Consider the following 21,952-nt stretch of genomic DNA (forward strand, 5'->3'; position numbering starts at 1 on the left):
CCTTTCACACTTTTTAAGAGTTGACCCATACTAGTCCACCAAGCTTATCCAAATTCTTGCAGGGTAAGTTCTGAGCATGCCGAAAATAAAACAGAGGCGTGAAGGAAGCACAACCTTTTTGTCACTCACTAAACTGATACTAGGCAGAGTCAGGGAGATCCAAAATCTCACACCTTTCCCGTGTGTGGCAAATCATAAAGTGCAACTATTTACAGGTAGACGTCTGCCACTGCAAAAATAAAGCCAGTAGTCTCTCCTCGTCCTTAATGGACTCAAAGGAAACAATAGTTACAACAATTAATCTTCAGATCTTAAAACCATGCCAAAATATAATCTCGGGGTCACTGAAATATATCAGTACGGCATTGGCACAAAGAGACACATTATGTTCCAGAATGCATATCTTCAGTCCCCATCCAACCATGTTTCTGTTTAATAAGAAGAAGAGTGAAGAAGGGGCACCCCTGCTTTCTGTCAGCCTCTACTACTCAAACCTCTCACAGAATTGTAAGTGTGCTTGCCCATCGCTAAGAGTTTTATATATTGTATTTCAATAGATCTATCACTTGGGTTCACAATACATAACCATTAATCAAAACAGTCTGCACAATCGCCCAACATGTTGTCACATGTGCCCAGTTGCCTTAAGTTTTCATAGATTATTTAAAAGAAAAGACAAATCCTTTTTTATTTATTTAGTGATGGTTGAAGATAATGGAATGCTTGACCCAAGTAAAACGTACAGGGGGAAGGTCCGGACAGTGGAGCATGTGAGGGCTACGGGCTATGCTAGATGCATATATTATGGGAGTAGGATTTTCACAATGCAGAGAATTTTTGAAAAATATCAACAAGAAAGGTGTGTTGAGGGAACGCTAGGTATGGTGTGGCCCTGACTTACTTTTCTTTGTTTAATTTAGGTCGTAGACTGTGTACCTCACTTACCTGCAGCGGTCCGTGCAGGTAAGAGAGGTGGGACCCGGTGGGGTGGGGGTGTTTCGACAAACGACCACAAGTAAAAATTAATTATTTATTTAATTTTCCCACGAGGTCCTATGATGAAATCCCCCCACCCCACCCGGGCCCACCTATCCCCAATGCCCCACCTCGCTTGCCTGGACGGGCTGCGGCTGTGACTTACTTTTCTTTGTTTCATTTATGTCACAGAAATGAACTAAAGCTGTAAAGTAAAAAAGAAGCTTTATGAGCAGGCACCCAGAATAAACACGTCTTGGTCAAAGGAATGAAAAACAGACTGATTCAAAGATGACTGGAGAGAGACAAAAAAACAAAAGCTAATCAACTGTCTTAGCATTGGTCCTCTAACACCATAGCCTTCCATCCATCTATTGCTAAACTGATAATGAAGGCATTCAGTGGCATGTCTGGGACCTGTTCCTTCCATTGAGCCTTTTGAGAAAATGAAATCCTGTTTGGGAATGTTTGGTTCTTGTCTTCTCTTAAGGGAACATGTAGGCAATAGTTCTATTTTAATACATTATGGTGCAGGAGTGATATATCAAACTGTTCATTAAATAAATATGTATCCAAAATATTCAAATGTATTTCTTACTGAATTTCAAGAACACACATTTAGAGGTAGCATCTTTGGAAACTCATCTTCAGTACTGAGCTAGCTTGCTTTACCAAATGTTCAAAATCATCTTCTACCGAACAGAAATACAGAAAATGATTGGACAATTCAAATGTATGACATTGGGAGAGTATGTCATTAACACAGAGTGCCTTGTAGTGTAGTTCCTATATTCCCAATAGGCTCTGCGCATTGGAATAATATCTTCAATAGTATAGACGTAGGACTGTGGTTAACTATGTCTTCTACTGACGATATTAGACTTAAAGTTATGTGTGCCAGCTAGCTCAGAGTTCACTAGAAACTTTCTCGAATAGGCAAGGAGGAGTTTAACCTCCCTGGATAGACAAGAAGGGATTTAGTTTCTGACAACCATAGAACATGACAACTTTGATCTCCCCTATTCAAGAGTATATCTCTAGAGTCGTGTGAAAACAAAAGACAACTATTTTACTCAGTCAGTACGTGCATTCTTAGTTTCACCAGTTTGTAGAGAAATAAGAGATGGGCGTGTTTCAATAACAAGATGTTATTTATTGATCAGTCTCTTTTCTCATACAAGAGAAATGAATCGCTATTATTGCAATACTTATAGTTAAGTAAAGTGCATACAGTAAAAACAGAATTATAAAATAATACTGTAAAAGCATTTATATGGTTTCTTAGCCATATGATACTTAAAATGGATAAAAGATATACATACATATATACATTGACTAATCGCTCTCAACTGGTGCTTCTAACTACGCCTACCCCGGTGTACCTGACCTAAGCCTAATACTTGGGAGGGAGTAAGTAAGTAGCAGTTTAAGTTAAGTTTGTTTTGCCAAGAATCTGACTCAAGAATTCTCTGTAAGGGGTTAGTCAGTTCAGTACCTGGGATTTAGAAGGCTGGAGGGTTGGTATCTCTGTCTCAGGACTCGATATCCCAGTTACCCGCGAGGGCGGCTGGAAACGCCGGAGGCTGGATTTCTCGGCAGGAGAAAAGGCAGCGTCTCTCTCAGCGCGTCAAAAGGGAGGGGCAGCGTCCGTGGGCTTTCTGCATCAGCTGGGCTCTCCGGCAAGTAGCGCTGCTCCAAGCTCGTCACCACCGTGTCTTAGCTTAGGGCAGCGTCGGTATATTTATACCTGAAAGGTGCCGTGTTTGACGTAAGGATGGACATAAGACGTCAGCAAGAATGTCATAAGGACTGGTCGTTCTTACATTCTTTGCAGGAGTTCTCGAGCAAAATCAAAACAATGGCTGCGGGGGATTTCCCAGGTCTGTTTGGAGGTTTGATTTGTTTTGAGAATTCGGTGTGCTTTCTAGGGGCTGAAGGGATAGTGCTTGCTTAATGTGACAGCATGCGCTATGACCTAATCTGAAGACGGGTTTCTGTGCCGGTGTATGGACATTAGTAAATTAATAACCGGACAAGGGTCAGAAATAGGAGTATCAATATAGGTACCTAGATAAACACACTACAGCCTAAATTTGTTTTTTGTTAAAATATAGTTTTGCAACCAGATTATACAAAATACAAATTAAATAACACTAAAAAGAACTGACATTTTTCACCCAAATTGTAAAACGTTAAATCCCAAACATGAAATAGAATGCTTCACTGTACAAAATTAATTCCAAATGAAAATTCAAACCAGGATTAACACTGAAACTAATTTTCTTGAAGATCTCTCTTCTACAAATGGTCTACTTTACAACATTGAGTAATCACATGAACAAAGGCGCCACCTTTAGTTCCACATGCCCATCAGTTGTTTGAGCCTAACATGTACAAATGCAAAGTATCCTAAATGTTTTTCAGTTAAACCTGCAGGAGAATGTTCATTGCCCGACTCTTTCTGGCATGTCCAAATGCATCCAGGATACCTGTAACGATTTCTTTCTTTGGATTAGCTGGCACTGAATTTAAGGAACGAGGATGATGCATACTGAACTAATCTGTAATCCTTGTGGTAAAATTACAGAATACTTAGATAATCTGTTATCTAAAAACTAGAACTAAAATTGGGCAGCTCTGCCCTCATTCCATTTTAAAATTCTGAATAACCTTTTGAATCCAATCTGGTCAATTTTGTGGCTCCCTCTCACAAACTGGCTGGTTGATCCAAATCATCACCTATCCTTGTGGTGAAATTCCAGAATACAATTATAAATCAAGCACAGATCCCAGTACAATTATAAATCAAGCACAGATACTGGTGAAGGTAGAGGCTGTCCTGCGGGGCGGTCCGTTCCTGGGTTACCGGCAACCCCAAACTTAATGCACAAACTCTTCTGTATTTTAATCTATTTTAATTATTTTCATATTTTGTATTTTTTATAGGTATGGTCTATCACTTAATCGAGCTGTCTCATCGAAGCTGTGTTACAATATCTTGTGTCAGCATATGCCCACTTGGGCTAGACTATGTATAGTTGGTTATGAATGTGTCTTAATGCAGTTTATGCCCACTGGGGCAAGACTGTTTTGTTTACGTTCGAGTTGGTCAATGACACGCATGCGCCTACCGCATCAAATGAAATGATAAAGAGGCTTTTTTCTCATGAATTAAGAGCTGGGAAAGAATTGTATTGTTTTTACTCATAGGCAATTTTGAGATATTAAGAGTACTCACGAATTACAATGAAATTGGTAGATGCATTAATTATTTATATTGAAATATTGCATTTATTTTTTGTGTCCTGCTGTGTCGTGCTGGTCACATATAGTTTAAATCGAATTATGAATCAGATTGATCATGTGCAGATATGTACACATATATTTGGCACTAAGACAATGGAAACTTTATTGATCTATAATTTATCACGCTAAGATGGCTGCCGTTGTTTTGCACTGAAGGGTGTTGGTAGTAGTCCTCTTTCTATGCGGTTGAACTGTGGCTTCATATGTTAGTGGGCTAGTAAGTGTTTCCAGAATGACCAAGGCGATAGCTGAAACGAGTTGTTTTTTCTGCAGCAATAAATACTAACATCTGCAACCATCTAGAGTGTCCGTCTGTTTCTCTGGTACTTCAGAAGAGTTTGTGCAATAAGTTTGGGGTTGCCAGTAACCAGGGACGGACCGCCCCTCAGGACAGCGCCTACCTTCACCCGGATCTGTGCTTGATATATATATATATATATATATCTCTCAATATTTATTCCGCGCACACCTATGCATCTTGGTAGCAGAGCACTTCATATGTAACAGGATGTATATATGATAGGAAGAGAGAGAATGAAAATACAAAAATCAAAACTAAATGGACAAAGGAAAGAGAGAGAGAGAGCTAGGTGGCGATATCTAGTTAGCCAGACAGAGCTTGAAAACGATATTCTTCAAAGTCTTTCAGAAGGAGAACAATTCAGGTGTCAGTCTTACTACTTAAGGTCGAGGACTTCAGGTTGTTTCACGCCTGGTAAGGGAATGCTGGATTTCAGTTTTCCATTTTTTAGTCATTTGTGCTTTGAGTAGTAAGTGTGTCTTGAGCTTGAAAATGTGAAGCTGGGTAGAAAAAGACAGACAACTCAGATAGGGACAATTTTAAAACTAGTAGTACCCTTAAGAGTGAACTGAAGCGGTGTTAATAGAATAGCTGTGAAGTGATCTGATTTTTTTTCTTTCAAAAAGATGGGTTGCTGTGTAAACTATAGCTTTTAAAAGATGTGACTGAGGAGTTTGGTATGGCAGCTGAAATAATATCACTGTCAATATTTGAAAGCACTAATGCCGGGATAACAGATCTGTGTATACTTCTGTAGGTATGAAAAGTGATATTTAAAGAAATACTGCCATTTCACCTTAAATCGCCTATGTGAATTTTTTAAGATTATTAAATGTAAAATATTTTCAAACCTACACTAATATTGGATCATTGGCCCACTACACAATGAAAACACTGCATTGCATTTCCCCATACCTTGAGTCCCAACTAAAGGTGAAAACTACCTTCTTTAGTAATTACCAATACCTGGGCGCACTTTCCTTATGCACAAAATACAACTAACTTAAAATGCTGCAACAAGACTCCTTCTCTTCCTGCGCTCAAGAGAATCCATGTCCAGTCCTGCAGCCACTCCACTAGTTTCCTATAGCTAGGCGAGCAATGTTTACGGCACTCTGCTTTGTCCATAGAGCCTCCCACGCAAAAGGATCGCTATACCTATAAGCTAAATTCAAGCAATACAATCAAAACAGGATACTGCACTCCATGCATGCATCACAGATCATCATACAACCTTACTATAAGAAATCCCCAGGAGGCCCTGATTTCTTAGTACAAGCTGCCATGCTCTGAAGCTTACTAGCAGTCAAGATACGGAGCATTAAGAAATATATACACTTCAGAAAAAAAGGTGAAAACATAGCTATTTTCAAGATAACTACATCATCCCACAACTTTAGGACAGAACCCGGTGAGATGGAATGCACCATTTAATTAAAACCTACAGTTTCCAGCCACAGATCTGTGACAGTCAAATCAGAGCACTACTTTATATATGCAGGTAAATTAAGAAGAGCTGATTTATGGCTAGCCTGGGAATTATATAGTAATGTCAATTCATATATAACTCTTCTCTCCTAAACTAATCCTAATAGCCTACATTCAGTGGTCAACAGCCAAATGTAGCTAATTGGCTGCACATTAACTCTTATACAGCTTAATCGTTTTACACTCACATAAAACATGTATGCTGAGTGTCTTGTCCATAATACAATAGTCTACCAGCCCATAATCCACCCATAATCCAGCCATCACCATCTGAATAGAACTGAGGGATCTACCACAAATTGCTGGCTAATCAAGTATCTGTGGTCCATATTCTCTACTGTGTTGTAGAGTAAGCCTTGACTGTTTTCATTTGCTTTCCTTGGAAAGTGATGTGTTCAAAGGGAGTAACTTACAGCCACATGTACTGAAGTATTCAGCGTCTTTAAACCCTGCGTTTTGCAAAATCATCGGATTTGCAAACTGCATATTAACATTTAAGCATTTATGAAACCTTTTTTGCTATCCAAGAAAGACTGTCCAAATCACAAAAGGGGTTTTGTAGCTCATTCTGAAATGAATGCTTCCCCTCCTAATTGCGAATTACAGTGAGATGCATCAGTGGTGTGCAACCAGCTGCGCCCCGTGCAGGTAAGAGCGGTGAAGCTGGGTGTGGCGGGGGTTCGGGAGAGGGGGAGAGTTAAACAGACGACCATTTAATTTTCCTTTGTGGTAGTCTGTGAAATCCAGCTCCCTACACATTCCCACCGCTCTTACCTGCATGGGCCGCAGCTGTGTTCAACCACAATTGCAGTTTCAATACATGGAATGCAACCCACTTTTCAAAGGGTGTGCGAACAGATTTGCAAAGGAAAAACTGTCCCCGTTGGACACCTTCCACTTGGTGATACCCTTGGTTAATGGGACACCTGCCGTCTACCCCCACCCTCAGTGTCTTCCAAAATTGTATTTTTCCTTAAAGCTGCACCGGTTTAGGCACTCTGCGAACACCTACAACTAGATTGTACGACGTGTCCTTTTAATAGTAAGATCAAATGGAAAAATTAGCAAAAGGACGAAAATAGTTGGTGCCCTATTTGCGACCACTATCCTGTGTGGAAAGTGTTTCCATGTTGGGCGTGATGACCACCAAGGTGCGATTATTGTGTTATGGGATACAATGCTTAGCAATGTGGAGGATGACGTGGTGTAAGAGATAAACCCAGAGTACTTGGATTATCATAAATAATTATAGACATACTACATCACACCAGAGCGTAATGGGAGATGGTAAGATTTCTTCATGACCACCCATAAGTGTCCAATACTGACTTTATGCAGGGGAAGCAAGAAAGGGGAGGCTATTAATCATGGCAAAACAACTTTTTTTTATACTTCTATTTATTCCTTTACCTTAGTGCAGCATAAATCAACAGACGATTCTCTTGTTATTAGCGACATGATTAGTCAAAGGTTTAGAAATGGTGAGCGATAGAAAGAAGAGACACAGAAGTAACAACTTTTTTACATTATACATGCCCTGGTAGAATGACAGGCATTGATAAGTATTCTTCACAATCACATTAACCAGACATCTTTCTTGGAAAGGAGAGGGCATCGGGATTCCTACTTTAGAAAATGGTTTAGCTCTAATGTACTCATGCAAAAAATGTTTACATTGTCATTGATTAACATTTTCAAGAAAATGGGTAAAAATATAGTGCACGTCAACTTCATCTGAAAAAAACACCTTTCCTTGGAGTACAAATTGAAGCCAAAACTCAGTGGAACTAAGGCAACTGCACTCTCACAGGAAGCTTGCATTAGATCAAGTGTTACAATACAAGACTCTATATCAGATTTCATCTCAAAGCTTTTTTGGAGTCCCTTGGTGGTGGGATCCTTTAATGAAATGCAGAAAACCCATAAACCAATTGGTTTTGTTTTGTTAAGTGTTTTGTTTAGTGAGTCTGGCGATCAATGCACCATCAAAGTGTATTCATATTATATATGCCTAAAGTTTATCTTGGCATTGTGCAGTTTCAATTTCTACTGAACAAATTTAAATGAATTAGCTTGGGATCAGAACTTCCAGAGCTTCAAGATGGCTGCAATCTATGCGCATGCCACAGGATCTCCATCTCCTACTGCATCCTGATGTGTCTAGCTAGTGGCGGGATAGGAGCTGGCAGCACCTGGACAACAGTGACCATTAAGAGGTGGCTCTATCCCAAAGTGGTTATGGGCACTGTAGTGAGTTTTGTCAGCATCTATACTGTTTTGTATGCCCTTGGGTCATCATAAAGACAGCACGTGAGGGCCTGATGGCAGGTGATGAACTGTGCAGTGCACGATGGCACAGACAGACCTAAAGATGAAAACAGGACCTTCTGGCAGAACTGGACACCATGGGGGCTGTCACCAGTCCAGAATGTAATGGCATGGGGGAATAACAAAAAGCGCATCTGCAGGCTAAGAGTTCCCATACAGGAGCAAACAGGCTACCTGGCACTGGTTGCACTATGCATCCCTTATAGAAATGTTATGCCAGGGAGAAAGTGGACTCTATTCCACAAAGGGCGCAACCTCAAAAGACGCAACAGATGGCAATGGTGAACCAGCTACTAAGTTGATTGTCTCCTCTAACCAGGGTGAGGCGTTCATAATGGCTACAATTAAAGATCTGCAGGGACCTCAAGCCACACTGAGGTCAAAACATCTACCATGGAATATGCATGTGATAAGAAGATTACCAGAGTTTATGACATGGAGTGTATTGTGGCAGACTTTTATCACCACTTATTTGCAGTGGAGAAGGTTACTGAGGCCCACAAGGGGAAAGCCCAGAGGAGCCAGCAAGAGGTGCATGGAGTGTGCTTTCTCAACAGCGCACTTGCAAATAAACAAAATGGAGCACGAAGTGAAGTTTGTAAGGATTTGCATTATAAGTTATCATACACCTTCGGACATGAGGGGTGTGAAAGGTTTGGTTCATCATTTTTGCACACTGTGGTAATGAGTGACTCAAGGGAAGCTGTGTGTGGGTTACTATGGCTGGGCACCACAATGAATGGGCGCTGCAACTGCCAGACAGGAAATAGACGTATCAGTGGGTGGCACAATGGCTCATATTTACCCTGATTAGAGTCATGCGATTCCCATTAAAACGGAGCTGATCGTTTAGAGAATTGCTGCATTTCTTGTGAGATAAGAAAGGGAGGCAAGACTCTCCAATCTTTACAGCTAGAGGTAACAAGGGACAAGAGGTATGGGGCTACTTGGTATGGTGTAATCCACTTGGTGTGCACATCGGAAAGTGCTTGATCAGCCTGGTCAGATCTTCCGCCCTCACTACAAAGCCAGAGTAAATTTTTGAAAATGTTTCCTTTAAAAGGTGCTCATGACTATTAAGCTTGACAATTGAGTGTTGTATGGTCTTCAGAACTCTGTCTTTCTTGGAGGTTCCCCTTCTCTCGCACCTCGCCCCCATAATTTTCTGTTCCAAAGAATGCACCTAGTGGGAGAGTAGTAGTGATAACTAGTGACATGAAATATTTAAAATTTCACTTGCAGTTTGAGTATTGTGTTGCAGTGGTGAGTATCGTTCATTCTTCTAGAAGCAAAAAAAATCATGACTGAGTTATCCAATTTGATGATTCAATACTTAAGGTGCCGAAGCAAACCCTAATGTTAGCTTTGCTGATCTTTCTGTATGGTGTTGTCCTTCTGAAAATGGACGGCTGTTCTGGAGGATGGCCGTCAGCCTTTTATGGTTACCTCTGCATTAGGATACATCAAACAATCGGAGACCTCCCTCAACCGTGCGATGAAAACATATTTTCAAATAATCTTTCCAGCTAGCAAAGCAAAGTGCTCACTATTTGTACCTGTTCATGGCCAGGTCAGATGATCCAACTTACTGCAACAGACATACATTTACTGGTAGGTTATCTACTGAAATGAAACAGAATGTGCCAGTTCAACTAAGTTGCTTCACTATTCGCAACATCAGTCCTAAAATGTGTAAGTAAACTTCAGCATAATATATTTGTACACACAATTCTCAATACCCTACTCCAATACAAAAAGAGGGACACACACTCTATACGATCTATGTACACTTGTGATACTGGAATGGGTACAATACAAAGTTCCAAGCATAATTGTATTCTCCCTATCTCTTGTCTCAATCATGAATGCAAGGCCCATGAGACCAGAGTTATCTTTGACATGTTTCCTGTTAATATGCAAAACTAATCAAATGTGTTGTAGAAAATGACTGACTCAATAATAGCTTTAGTTGAGACTGTTAAGAGTGCCTTTAGTAGCACAAAGATAAGAAACATTATGTACAGAAATAAACAAATTCATATCTACAAGTGTATCATTCCTACCTTCAAGAGATTGTGTGACTTTATCCAGGCGTACTAGCATGGAAAGGAAAGGACATACCAATTAATAATTTTCAGAAAAATCATCAAAAGTTAAGCGACTTCAGCTGGGTGTGGCGTTTGTTGATTCATCTTGCATATGCTTAATAATGTTAGGATGGAGTTACATGGCAATGTCTATAGACTAACAGTCTCTTGTGGCTATACTTAAAAAGACCAAGACAAAAAAATACAACAGAATACAAGCTAGTCATAAGCCCTTACAAATTATATATCATTAAGAAAAGAACTAGACAAATAGAAAACGTTATTTAAGCAAGTACACTATGATAAAGAACTTGCTGCTGAGATTGAGATCTAGAGATCGCAGGTGAGAATACCTAAGAGGCTGACTCAGGCTATTGTCTTGTCCAAAGAGAAATGTCTGAAAATGCCATTGAAGAAGCCTTAACCCTGTTGAGGGCTGGACTCCATGCAGGTGTAGAAATGTATGGTATGAGCAACCTAGCAATGGTAGCCTTACCTAGCTCATGGAAAGCACCATTGCCCCCAAGAGGTTCTAAATATTATCTGATGAATGAGGATCCCTGGATTAATCAAACTAAAAGCATAACAAGCATTTCTTACTGTAATTGAGCAGGATTTTCTTAGCCGAGGTAACACTTGGACATGTGCAGAATGTCAGGATCTACTAATTCAGACGGGGCTCCAAAACACTTAGAATGAAGAAAGGGTTGAGTACCTAAACCAACCTTTCCCTCAGGAACATTGTGTTCAGCTCCAAGATGCAAGGTTTCCACAGTTTGCTTATGCACTAGACTTCTGGTGGGGCAGATTAGTAAATTCACCTTAACCTATATCAAATTGGACTATGAAGGCCGACTAGACACCAAGGAATACTTTTATTACTAAATAAAAAAAAATATATTGAGTGGGGCTGGTCCCTCATATTATGGGCCACATAAGCACCCCTGTTGGCCTGCAGTTATCACACCTTTCGGAATGGCAGATTTATGCCATTTCTCCATCGACATGTCTCTGGCGATGTCCCGAAAGGGTTTGATCCACTCTAGTTGCAGGGATTCAGAGAAGGGGGGCTTTTGCAGCACCCTTGAAACCACCATGGCCCATGCCTGGGACACACCACTGACAATAGCTGGTATCTTCTTGGTCTGGTGTGAGCATTGCATCAAGCAGAGTGGCAGCTTTCCTAGTACTATTGTCCCTTTCAATAGTGATTTCTCCCTGTTATCTCCCTCTGCATGCCACACCGTCGTATGGGGCTGCTGGGTAGCCTAGGAGGCCGAAGCCACCCTTCATACTGCCCCTACGTAGCTCAATATTGTTCTGGCACGGTCTCCCACGTTCTTTCATAGAACCGATTGCTTTGAAAAAGATGGTAGTGATATCGCGCATGCTGCTTTACTTCATTAATATTTCAAGCAAAGCTACTCGGACTAATTTCTACAAAACTGTTGACTCTGATGATGGAATGCATATGCGGGAAGACAGAATAACCTTCACTAAATAGATGGCACCAATAAACTAAGGAGGACTGAGTATTGCTGATTTCATAGACTATTAATTATCAGCAAGATCACAGTAGGTGGCGAGACAGCTAAGTAACACCAAATCTGCTTAAAACGTATTTGTTGAACAGGCTCTGTGGCCTTTCACAGTGATGAATGCCATTTGGGCAAGACAAACAAGAAAGCAAGTATTCTCATGGCTAGTTGAAAGAGCACACCCCTAACTGGGCGAGAAATCTCAAGAGAGCAGGCTTGGAATGAAATGACAGACCTTCCTTTAAGGTGTTTCTTTGGACTTGAAGCTGAATGAATGAAGAGTAGCACTTCAAAAGGATCAAGGGTGGATAAAAGCACAGGAGAAGTCTTCTTTGAAGCAGAAAACGAAGGGCCAGATGTACAAACAGTCACATTTGCGAGTCGCAAATTGCGTCGAATTTCAACTAGCAAAAGTGAATGTACAACAGTGTCTCAGACACTGTTCACGATTGCCAATGGGGTCGCAAATTGCATGCCTCATTAATATTCATGAGGCAGTCGAAATATGCGATCCCATTGGGAATGGCAAACACTCACTGAGATGGTGGCTGTCTGTGACAGTTTTTGTAATAAAGCAGTTTTTTTTTTAAATGCATTCCTTAAAGGAAAATTGGATGCATTGAAAAAGAAAAATGAAACGGTCGTACATCTGACCCCAAGTGCCTAATTTAGAGTTTGGCAGATAGGATACTAATGTGATGGATATCCTGTCCGTCATATTCAAAGTGCTATTGAAAATAAGCCACTTGTATCTGGCTGTCATATTTGCCAAACACCTGATAGAGAAGTAATGGAAAGCAACTAGGCCCTCCAAGTGTGTCAAAATGGAGGGCAAACACAGAAAGATGGGTCAAAGCAAATATCGGACTATTAAAGTACAAACAACACAACTGAAAATTACATCCTCCTACTAAAATTCCAAAATGATGGAGTTACCCACCACTAAACATCTTTTAAATTAAGATTCTATGAACTACTATCAGAAGCAGCCTCGCAAGTTACTCACAAGACATGTCAGTGAAGCTTAGTAATTCAGAAACAACAGGAATAAACAACATCCAAGCCTGATATTAAAAGTGAAAAAATGTGGTTACCAATTGCTGATATTTTAAATCCCAAAAAAACAAAGTCGTCGCTGCCCAACACAATTCTGTTAATATTTGTTCAATTTTGACAACACTACACATAAGACAATTACGATAACCAGACTGAACTATAATTGTTGAATGATTTTGTGACATAACTAGGCCTGGGCGCTAAATTCCGTTCCGCTCGCGGAATTTGGGTAACGTCGCGTTCCGCCGAGAACGCGGAATTGGCAAAAATTCCGTGATCCGCGGCTTTGTGAAATTTTTAGCTTGTTCGCGCTTTCAAAATGTGGGTTCCCTAGATATTTCTCCCGAGCACACAAACAATGTTCGCGAACAGGAAAAAAGCATCGCAAACAGGCAGAATAAGCAATTGCGTGTGTTCGCTGAACTTTTGTGTGCTCGCGGAGATTTTTTACTGTTTCGCAGAGCAAATTCCGCCCACCCCTAAACATAACATGGATTACACTGAAGCACTACAAACTGACATGCCCACCCAAAACACCACACTTTTTGTAATGACATGATATAGGTAAATTTTTTCTTATTGTTTTATTATTGCGATGACAGTATCTTGCTGTAACTGGAATCAATAACCAACACCCCTCTGTACTATTATTTGACTATTAATAACGAAGAGAGATATATGATGCATTATATTTACATGAAAAAATTACATTTTAAAAATTAAAACAAAACTCTGACATTATACCAGTCAAAAAAATAGTGGAAATCGACTAATTTTTCACAGGACATTGATGCAACCAGTGCCACTCATAACTCTGTTGACACCTATGAACCTACTTGAATCACAACACCCTTGAAAGAAAATTGATGAAAAACTAATGTTCAGTTGAAATTAAAATGAAATGACACTATAATATTTTGAGTGTTTGGGCCTCTGAATCTCAAATTAGACATGATGCTTTGGATAGCACAAGGGATATAATAACTGGATTGATTCTTTTTTGCTTCTGATCTGATTAAATATTTTGGAAAAGTGTATTAAAGATAAAGCAAAAAAAACAATTGGCAATAACGTTTACAAGAAATATGCATGATCTCTAATATATCTAAATGTATCTTATTAAACATGGAACTGTCAAACTTGCTTTGGCAGTGCAAGAGTTTGAAGTTGAGATGCATAACATGACAAGATGCAAGTTTAGCATCCATAAATATAAACTACACATTAGTTTAATATGATTTTTGATTGTGTGGCATACAGAGTAAATGTTTAACATGTAATAACCATTTTACATAAAGATCTTCATAAAGAATAAATCCAAAAATAACATCTGTACCTCCCCATCGAAGCCTGTACCGTTTTTTTATTTTTCCATGAAGCACGACAACATTAAAATCTTTATTGCAAGAGGACACCTGGTAAGTGTTGAGAATTGATTTGCAACACACATCAATCAAAACATTACACAATTAGAGTGGCCACATTCATGGAACATAATCTGCAAGCGTATTTCATCCGACTTTCAAGACTGAAAAGAAAACCTTCAGCAGTTCATTTATGTGGAAGATGGAATGGCATCATAAATAGCAGCGGACAACACTGGTAACACAAAGTGATTCGCGAAAACAACGCTTTAGGAATATTAGGCACTAAATTAAAAGAAATCATTTGACGCAAATAGCAAACGATAATGGGTACAAGTCTAGCAACATAGAAGCAATCTATATAAGTCAACCCACCTGACGTTAAACCAGATCCTCGGCCAGACTTTTTGTCTTCCACTATTTCATAAAATGGGCCAATCACTTGAAGTAACTCTTCCACTTTCTCGCTGATGGGCATACTTTCAAGGATCTATATGTAGTTACAAAACAGCAAGTAACAACACTTAAATAAATAATCACCTGGGAACAGTTGCAGTTAAAGTGTCTGAGTGGTAACATGTACCATAATAGTACTTCGTGCTCCAGTCCATACACCACCAAACTCACCTTTGTTCGTTCACTAATTCACATTAGCAAAAGTCAATACTAGTGTAAGAACATGCACATAAGTGATTGGCTACCAAATTACATGGGCTCACCCAAATAAATATATCATTTGCCCCACCTTCAACAAGCCACAAGATACATTTGGAAACAAACTTTGTATGAATGTATACATATAATATAAATTAGGTGAATATCCAATAAAACCCCATTCAAAAAGAAATGTGAGATAATGGGTAGAGGTAGACAAAATTACAACAAACACACACAAGGTGATGGAAGGAACGCTCGCAATGTGTCGAATCACTGACAATCCCTCGGGGACGCATGCCAGACCATCAGTCTTTTGCCCACCAAGCCACCTCAGTTTGGACCTAGCAATATGCAAATCAGTCTTGAACCTGCTGCAATAGGATCAGCCCAACCCAAACTGCCAGTGCATAGGGCAGTTCTCATTTTGCTCTCCGAAAATGGATGTGCTTCATATAGACGGTGCTCTGCATCAAGTATGTCTAGGATGGGAGTGATTTAATTCAAATAATTTTTAACTAATACACAAGAAACATTGTGCATATAGATTATTATTGGGGATTCTATTAGAAGAACTTGACGAAACATTTACTTCTGTAGAGGAGGGTCGCCGGGAATAGATATCGCATATGAATTCATATACTGATGCAGTTAATCTTTGACATTTATACGACTTAATAACCTAACAATAAAAATGTTTTGCTACTACCCACTGTAGGCATATATTAAAGAACTGGTAACAATTGGTTTTGGAGACAGCTGTCCCAAGACAAACGTGTGCAAAATTTCCTGACTTTAAAATTTGTGAAACAGTGTATGCATAATAAAACAAATTGCACAGGCCTATTATTGACTCCTGTATTCAAAGCATTGGATACACTATTGCAGAACCATAAGAAACAACAACGGTTTTGTGGAGCATTAATGCTTTATAAAATTACATCAAAAGAGCAAACAGAATCAATGGTCCATTTTTTTAAGAGTAGAAATGCAAAGAATATCTAAGAGGGTGATAAAACAAACTAAAATATTAATAGAAAAGGCGTTGTTCAACCACTAAGCTAAAGCTACCAATTACATAGATAGCATAACCCGCTATCCGGGAATATTCATCAACTTATTTATAGCTACCTTCAGGCTCAAGTGTTGACTTAAAGGTGAACAATGTCTTGGTGACTCAAAGAGTAATCCATACTGAATGTACCATCTGTCTTTTTACTTCTTCCTGTGGATATGTTTCAGGGTCGTGAAAGGAAGGATGATCGACTTCATTTACCAAAGCTGTCCCTAGATTTGTGCTGTGCAGCAATGAAGTTAAAAACTGCTAGTGAAGTTTTGTAAAAAGAAAAAAAAAAAGGAGTGGTAGGTTGAACTTTTCAAGGCAATTGCACTCTACAGGAGGAAAACCAAAGGAAATGAAGCCCAAAGGTGATTCTGATTGGAGATTTTAACCAGAGCCTGATCAATTCTAACAGGTATTTTGCTGATGTCATACGGAAAAGAACTCCTCCTCCTCCCCCCCCCCCCACCTTCAAGGCAAGCTTACTGCACTCATTCCAAACACAAATTATAATATACATTTCAGGTTGCATCTGAGAAAGAGACTCACTCTCGTTCCACAATAAAGCTGGTCATACAAAATAATGTCTGCACCTTTGGCTGAGATACCAGCAACAGCATGGAGACAGTGACATACATATTTATGCGAAAGTATAATAAAAATCAATTATCCCTTGAGGAATATATCAAGTGTCCTGCTTGAAACAACTACACAGTACACAGTAAGGAGTTAACAAATGCCTCAGATATATCATTCTCATCCCTCCGAAAGTAAGGGAGAAGCAGGGAAGGCTTACCACCTTCTTCACAGACCACTTCAGAAAGACCGTAGGACGCATGATGGACATTTTTTATATGGACGACTCTTGATCAGGAATGTGCCGACCCGCACCAAAGCCAGATGCCAGTACAGAACACAGTGAAAGGCCATTTTTTAGGGCGCCAAATCAGAGGCTGGAGTCCTAAACATTACTTACAAGACACCAGTAGTGTCTAAGATCAGAGCTCAACTCTGTGACAGTAAAGTGGATGTCAACACATGGAGGTAGGGGGTGTGGCTGTGAGTCTGAACATCTGAGCAGAGACTTCTTGAAGTCTGGCACTTGCTTTGTGTGTGACTAAGGAAATGGTACCGATCGGACTGGATGTAAAACTGCCATTTGTTCACTGGAACAGGTTGTTGACTTCTGCAGGCATCATTTTGGCACCAGTCTAAAAGTCAATGTCAGGGAGAGGAAAAGGATGGGTAGTAGGAGCTTCTGCACTTCTTTTTTTATGCTTTTGGGTGACAACCGCTTCAGAAGATCAACTCACCTTACATCTTTCTTCTTGGCCTCTGGAAGAGAAGTGAAATGCAGACGGACTTGGCAAAAAGTCAGAAAATCCAACCTTCGTCTCCCTAATATCTTCTGGCTGCATTTTACTGTAACTCTGACAGGCCTCCAGTTAGTGATCTCATTTAAAACACCATAAGATATGGCAATGGAGATTAGAGAAATATGACAAAATCAAACAATGGCAACAAAAAAAAAGACTAAAAAGGAAAAAAAGGAAAACATTCCTGATCCTGGTGTCATCATGGGCATGAGGCATTGCCGTTATGAAGCGATACACAACAACCTATGTGGTTTTGTGGCTGATGCCACCACTTCACACCCCTCTGCGGACATTGAGGGAAGATCATTTAGGATGGAGAATATTATTGGCCACAGGGATAACTTTCTGAACAGCATTTCCAGATTTGACAATGGAGGAGTTCACAGGCATCCTAAAATCAAGGAGTTTTCTGCAAAACTAATCAAAATATTAACCAACCTTTTTCATTTCTTCAACATAAGCAATCATTGCCTCTTCTTTGGACATAGCTCCAAGGGCACTCCAGGCATCCCTGCAAATGAGACACATCGGTCTATAAGTTGTAAAGTTGAAACCTCCTCACATCTACAGTTTTAGAATCCATTACTCACTGAAGTAATCTTACCAAAAGGACACACCTCCACTAGTCTTGTTACCCACATCTTTGGAAATTGCTAAATTAGTTATACAGGACATGAAACGTATACTGGATCCGATATAGTAGGTTTATTGTTGCCTTATGAATTAATAAAGGGAATTATATTGCTACCTTCAATTAATTGCCTTCAATGTCTAAGTAGCAGAATTCTAAACAAAAATAACTTAAATATTATTATGATAAACTTTTAAGCAGAAAGAGCAAATCATTGAAATAATGAATGCAATAATTTCATTTTCAGCTCCCTCAAAAGCGTAAAATGTAGCCCAAATCTTGATAATTTATTTTAACAGTACCATTAAACAGTGTATAGCAGGCTTTGTACTTTCTAACACTTTTCATTTTGTTAAACCATGCTTTACATTCCAAAGGTATTGACAACTTCCATGATTAGATAATCAAAGAGACCTATTAAAACAGAGAGAGAGCTTTTGTGCATTCACATTTAGCTCTAGAATATCAGAGAAAACCCCAGTATAATAATTATGGCGCTGGGGTCAATACATTAATCGAAATATATTCAAAGACATTCATTCACATTTTTTTACATTTTGGACATGTTGATGCCATAAATCACCAATCGCTAATAATATCATTCTGGCAACATAGACAGAACTGAGAGATGATAGCAATCATAAAATGTAAAAAACATGGCACAAAATATAGCGTCTGTTTAACAAAGAAACATATACTTGAGCCTTTAGCTCTGATGTATACAAAATTCAATTTGCATGACTGACTCCAGATAGCCCAACCAATGGGTTCTTGTCCACATTTTGAGGAAATACTCTAAATTATAGATAACTTAGACTTATGAGTGAACAAAGTTGTCAGATTCTATACCTAACGTAAAACACGCTAAAAATAAATTAACATAATCTATTGTGATCATGTATAATGGCAGAGCACTGAGGGCAATTAGAATCTGATTGTATGCTAAAGAATACTTGCCGCTGTGCTTCTCTATTGAGCAGAAATTGAGCTCAAAGGCTCTTAATTGGGCTTCCTGTAAAACTTCTCTTATCCGTACCTTTCCACTATGGGGGAGATAGAAGCTTATGAAAAGGTCACTGGTGTAGCATATTTAATAAAAAGAGTGAACGTAGAGGTTTTCTGGTATTTTCATGTACCAGTTATCTACCCGAAACACTCAACCAATATTTGCCACTGGTGGTGTTAAGTGGTCATCACTACGGTGTGGTATCGGGCAGCATCATCATTGGGTTTCACACCTAGGTACTCGCTTCCCTAGGCAAGTACAGCCTTCTTTTGAGGGAAAGTACTGGTGTGATAAGTGAGGTAAAAATGTACCTCCTGTATCTAAAAATTTACTTTTAATGTTGGTGTAGTATGCAGGGGTACAAATAAAAAGTAAGGTGGTGAGCTTGTTCGGATGTGTAAATTGTACAATTGTCCTTAGTATCATACATGTGCGGAAAGATGTTTCGGCCATTTTTGCCCATATGGGTTCAAGTCTTTGCTAGGAGTGGCTTCTGAGAATGACAGATGCCTTTTTATAACTCAGTTGACTCGTAAGTCACAACTTACGTCTCTTTTCACCGATCAATTTATTGTGAGTATGGACGGCTTGCACTGAGCAATTTCATGATTCTCTATTTACTTCATAGGTCATGGATGAGGCAAGGGCATCATAACTATTTGTCGCTGACTGACCCTCTGAGTCTCCACCTAAAGTGTCCTCCACTGGCCTCAAGGCTGTTTTTAGTGCTTTATTTTTATCATTTTGTAACGGTTTTAATTAACTGAAACAAATAACCACTTTCACTTTCCAATCTACACCACTCTAACTCACCCCAAGCTTCCCCACTCCACCCCAATCTACCCCACTCCACCCCAAACAACCCCAATCTAGCCATGTCCAACCTACCCCATTCCAATCTACCCGACTCCAATCCCACCCCACTCCAATCCATCCCACTCCACTCTCATCCATCCCACTCCACTCTCATCCATCCCACTCCACTCTCATCCATCCCACTCCACTCTCATCCATCCCACTCCACTCTCATCCATCCCACTTAAATATACACCACCCCAATCTACACGACTGTGTCCCACTCTACCCACTCTATCCCAATCTACCCCACTCCTCTCTACAGCATTCTACTCTACCTCACTCCACTCTACCCCAATATACCCCACTCCACTCTACCCCAATATACCCCACTCCACTCTACACCCCACTCCTGTCTACCCCACTACCGTCTACTCCACCTCACCCTACCCCACCCCACCCTACCCCACCCCACTCCACTCCAACCTACCCCAATCCACTCCAACCTACCCCAATCCACCCCACTCTACTCCAACTATCCCCAATAACTTTTAGCGATGAAGAACAGCAGCCACACTAGTGCACAACAGGGCTAAAACACATTCCCAAAGCAAATACCTCTTGATTGGGCGATATTGATTGACTTTGCCAGTGCTTGTTGTATTAGTTCTCAACTTTGCCAGCCAGAGAGTTAGTCATGTGCATGGTTTTACTGTTAAAACTGTAGTCTACGAAAACTACTTGGGTATCTCTTTGAAAATCCACAATTGAGTGCAGAAAATTAGCTGTGCGACATCTAGCACTTTTTTATTGATTAACATGCCTGCCAATCAAAGCAGCATTGCTGCATGTAAGCAAGTGATGCTTGAAAACATACAATCTTTTGCGCTCTACTGGCAAGTAGTAGCAAACATTTCTGCAGGACTGTGCTGTTGATTGTAGTTGTTACCACCTCAAGAAACAAATTATGTGAGCTTCAGGAGATTTCCTGTTCAAGAGCTAAAAGAAAAGGCCGGGAACTCCCTACAAGAACTACCCTAGGCATCCCCAGGGAGGCTGTGGCTTAAAACGAAATAGCAAGACCAAGGTTGGAAAATCTGCCTATTTTTTACGAAAGGGATCCTTTGACACTTGTAAAATGATTGGCAGTGAACAGTAGAAAAATAGGGGCATGGAGAATGCCTGCTCGCAAAATGGCTGCGAGGTAGCGGAACTCCGCTGAGCCGTTGACCCTAGCCGTTAATATAATGGCAGTTTTGCCCACTGCTACATCCACCATTGTGTGCACTGTGCTGCAGAGGCGCTCCTGCTCCGAACCATGCCTAGAACAGCCTAAAGTGAGGGGCGGACACCGTGCAACCCCTACAGAGAAGAAGTGAGCTGCCCTGACCGCCATTGAGGCCTGCAAAGCAGCGAGGTGCGCTCCCTGGGGACACCTATGCAGTGGGAGCGCGCCAACATCCCTGATCGTCGGGGTGTTCCTGGTTGGTGAATTTATTGAGGGGAGTGCGGGCACTGCTGGAGGCCCTGGCTGTCTGTTGGTGCTCCGTCCTAGCTCCATTGGATGTCTGACCTGGGGCGTGTCTAGGCCTCGCGGTGCCAGCACGGAAAGATTGCCAGACGCCGAGGTGTGGCCTGCGGACGAACAAGCGTCTTCCCTCGCAACGTGCTGCCCTGACAAACTGTAGCAGGAGCGGTGCGGTCTTCACTTTGGCCCCCCTGAGGATGCGGATTACTGCAGAGAGCAGAAGAAGCGTGCGCTCGATGTAGTGCCGTGGGAAGCCAGGTGACGGCACATGAAGAGGAATCCCCGGGACTCAGGTGCTGTACATGCTGCTGCACCGATACCCTACTTTGCCCCTGCTATGGTGGCATGAATCCTGGAGCCTGGGAATAAAGAGAGTACTGGGCAAGGGACGGCTGCCTAGGTAAGCCACCTTGGTGAGGCTCATCCATTCTACTTACTCGCTCGCTCGCTATAGCCCCA

General features: G+C 40.6%; 1 protein-coding gene across 4 annotated transcripts in view; it reads right to left on the reverse strand.

The window, feature by feature from the left end:
• Positions 1 to 21,952, reverse strand: part of ACBD5 (acyl-CoA binding domain containing 5) — a 427,382-nt gene that overhangs the window by 164,637 nt on the left and 240,793 nt on the right. For all 4 annotated transcript variants that reach the window (XM_078663408.1, XM_078663406.1, XM_078663407.1 and 1 more), the window contains 2 exons: positions 17,972 to 18,044; positions 14,819 to 14,933 (listed from right to left, as the gene is read on the reverse strand). In XM_078663408.1, coding sequence (XP_078519534.1) covers positions 14,819 to 14,933; positions 17,972 to 18,044 — 188 coding nt within the window. The remainder of the gene's footprint in view (positions 1 to 14,818; positions 14,934 to 17,971; positions 18,045 to 21,952) is intronic.

Source organism: Lissotriton helveticus, chromosome 10 (genome assembly GCF_964261635.1).
Source record: "Lissotriton helveticus chromosome 10, aLisHel1.1, whole genome shotgun sequence".
NCBI classification, from domain to species: Eukaryota; Metazoa; Chordata; class Amphibia; order Caudata; family Salamandridae; genus Lissotriton; species Lissotriton helveticus.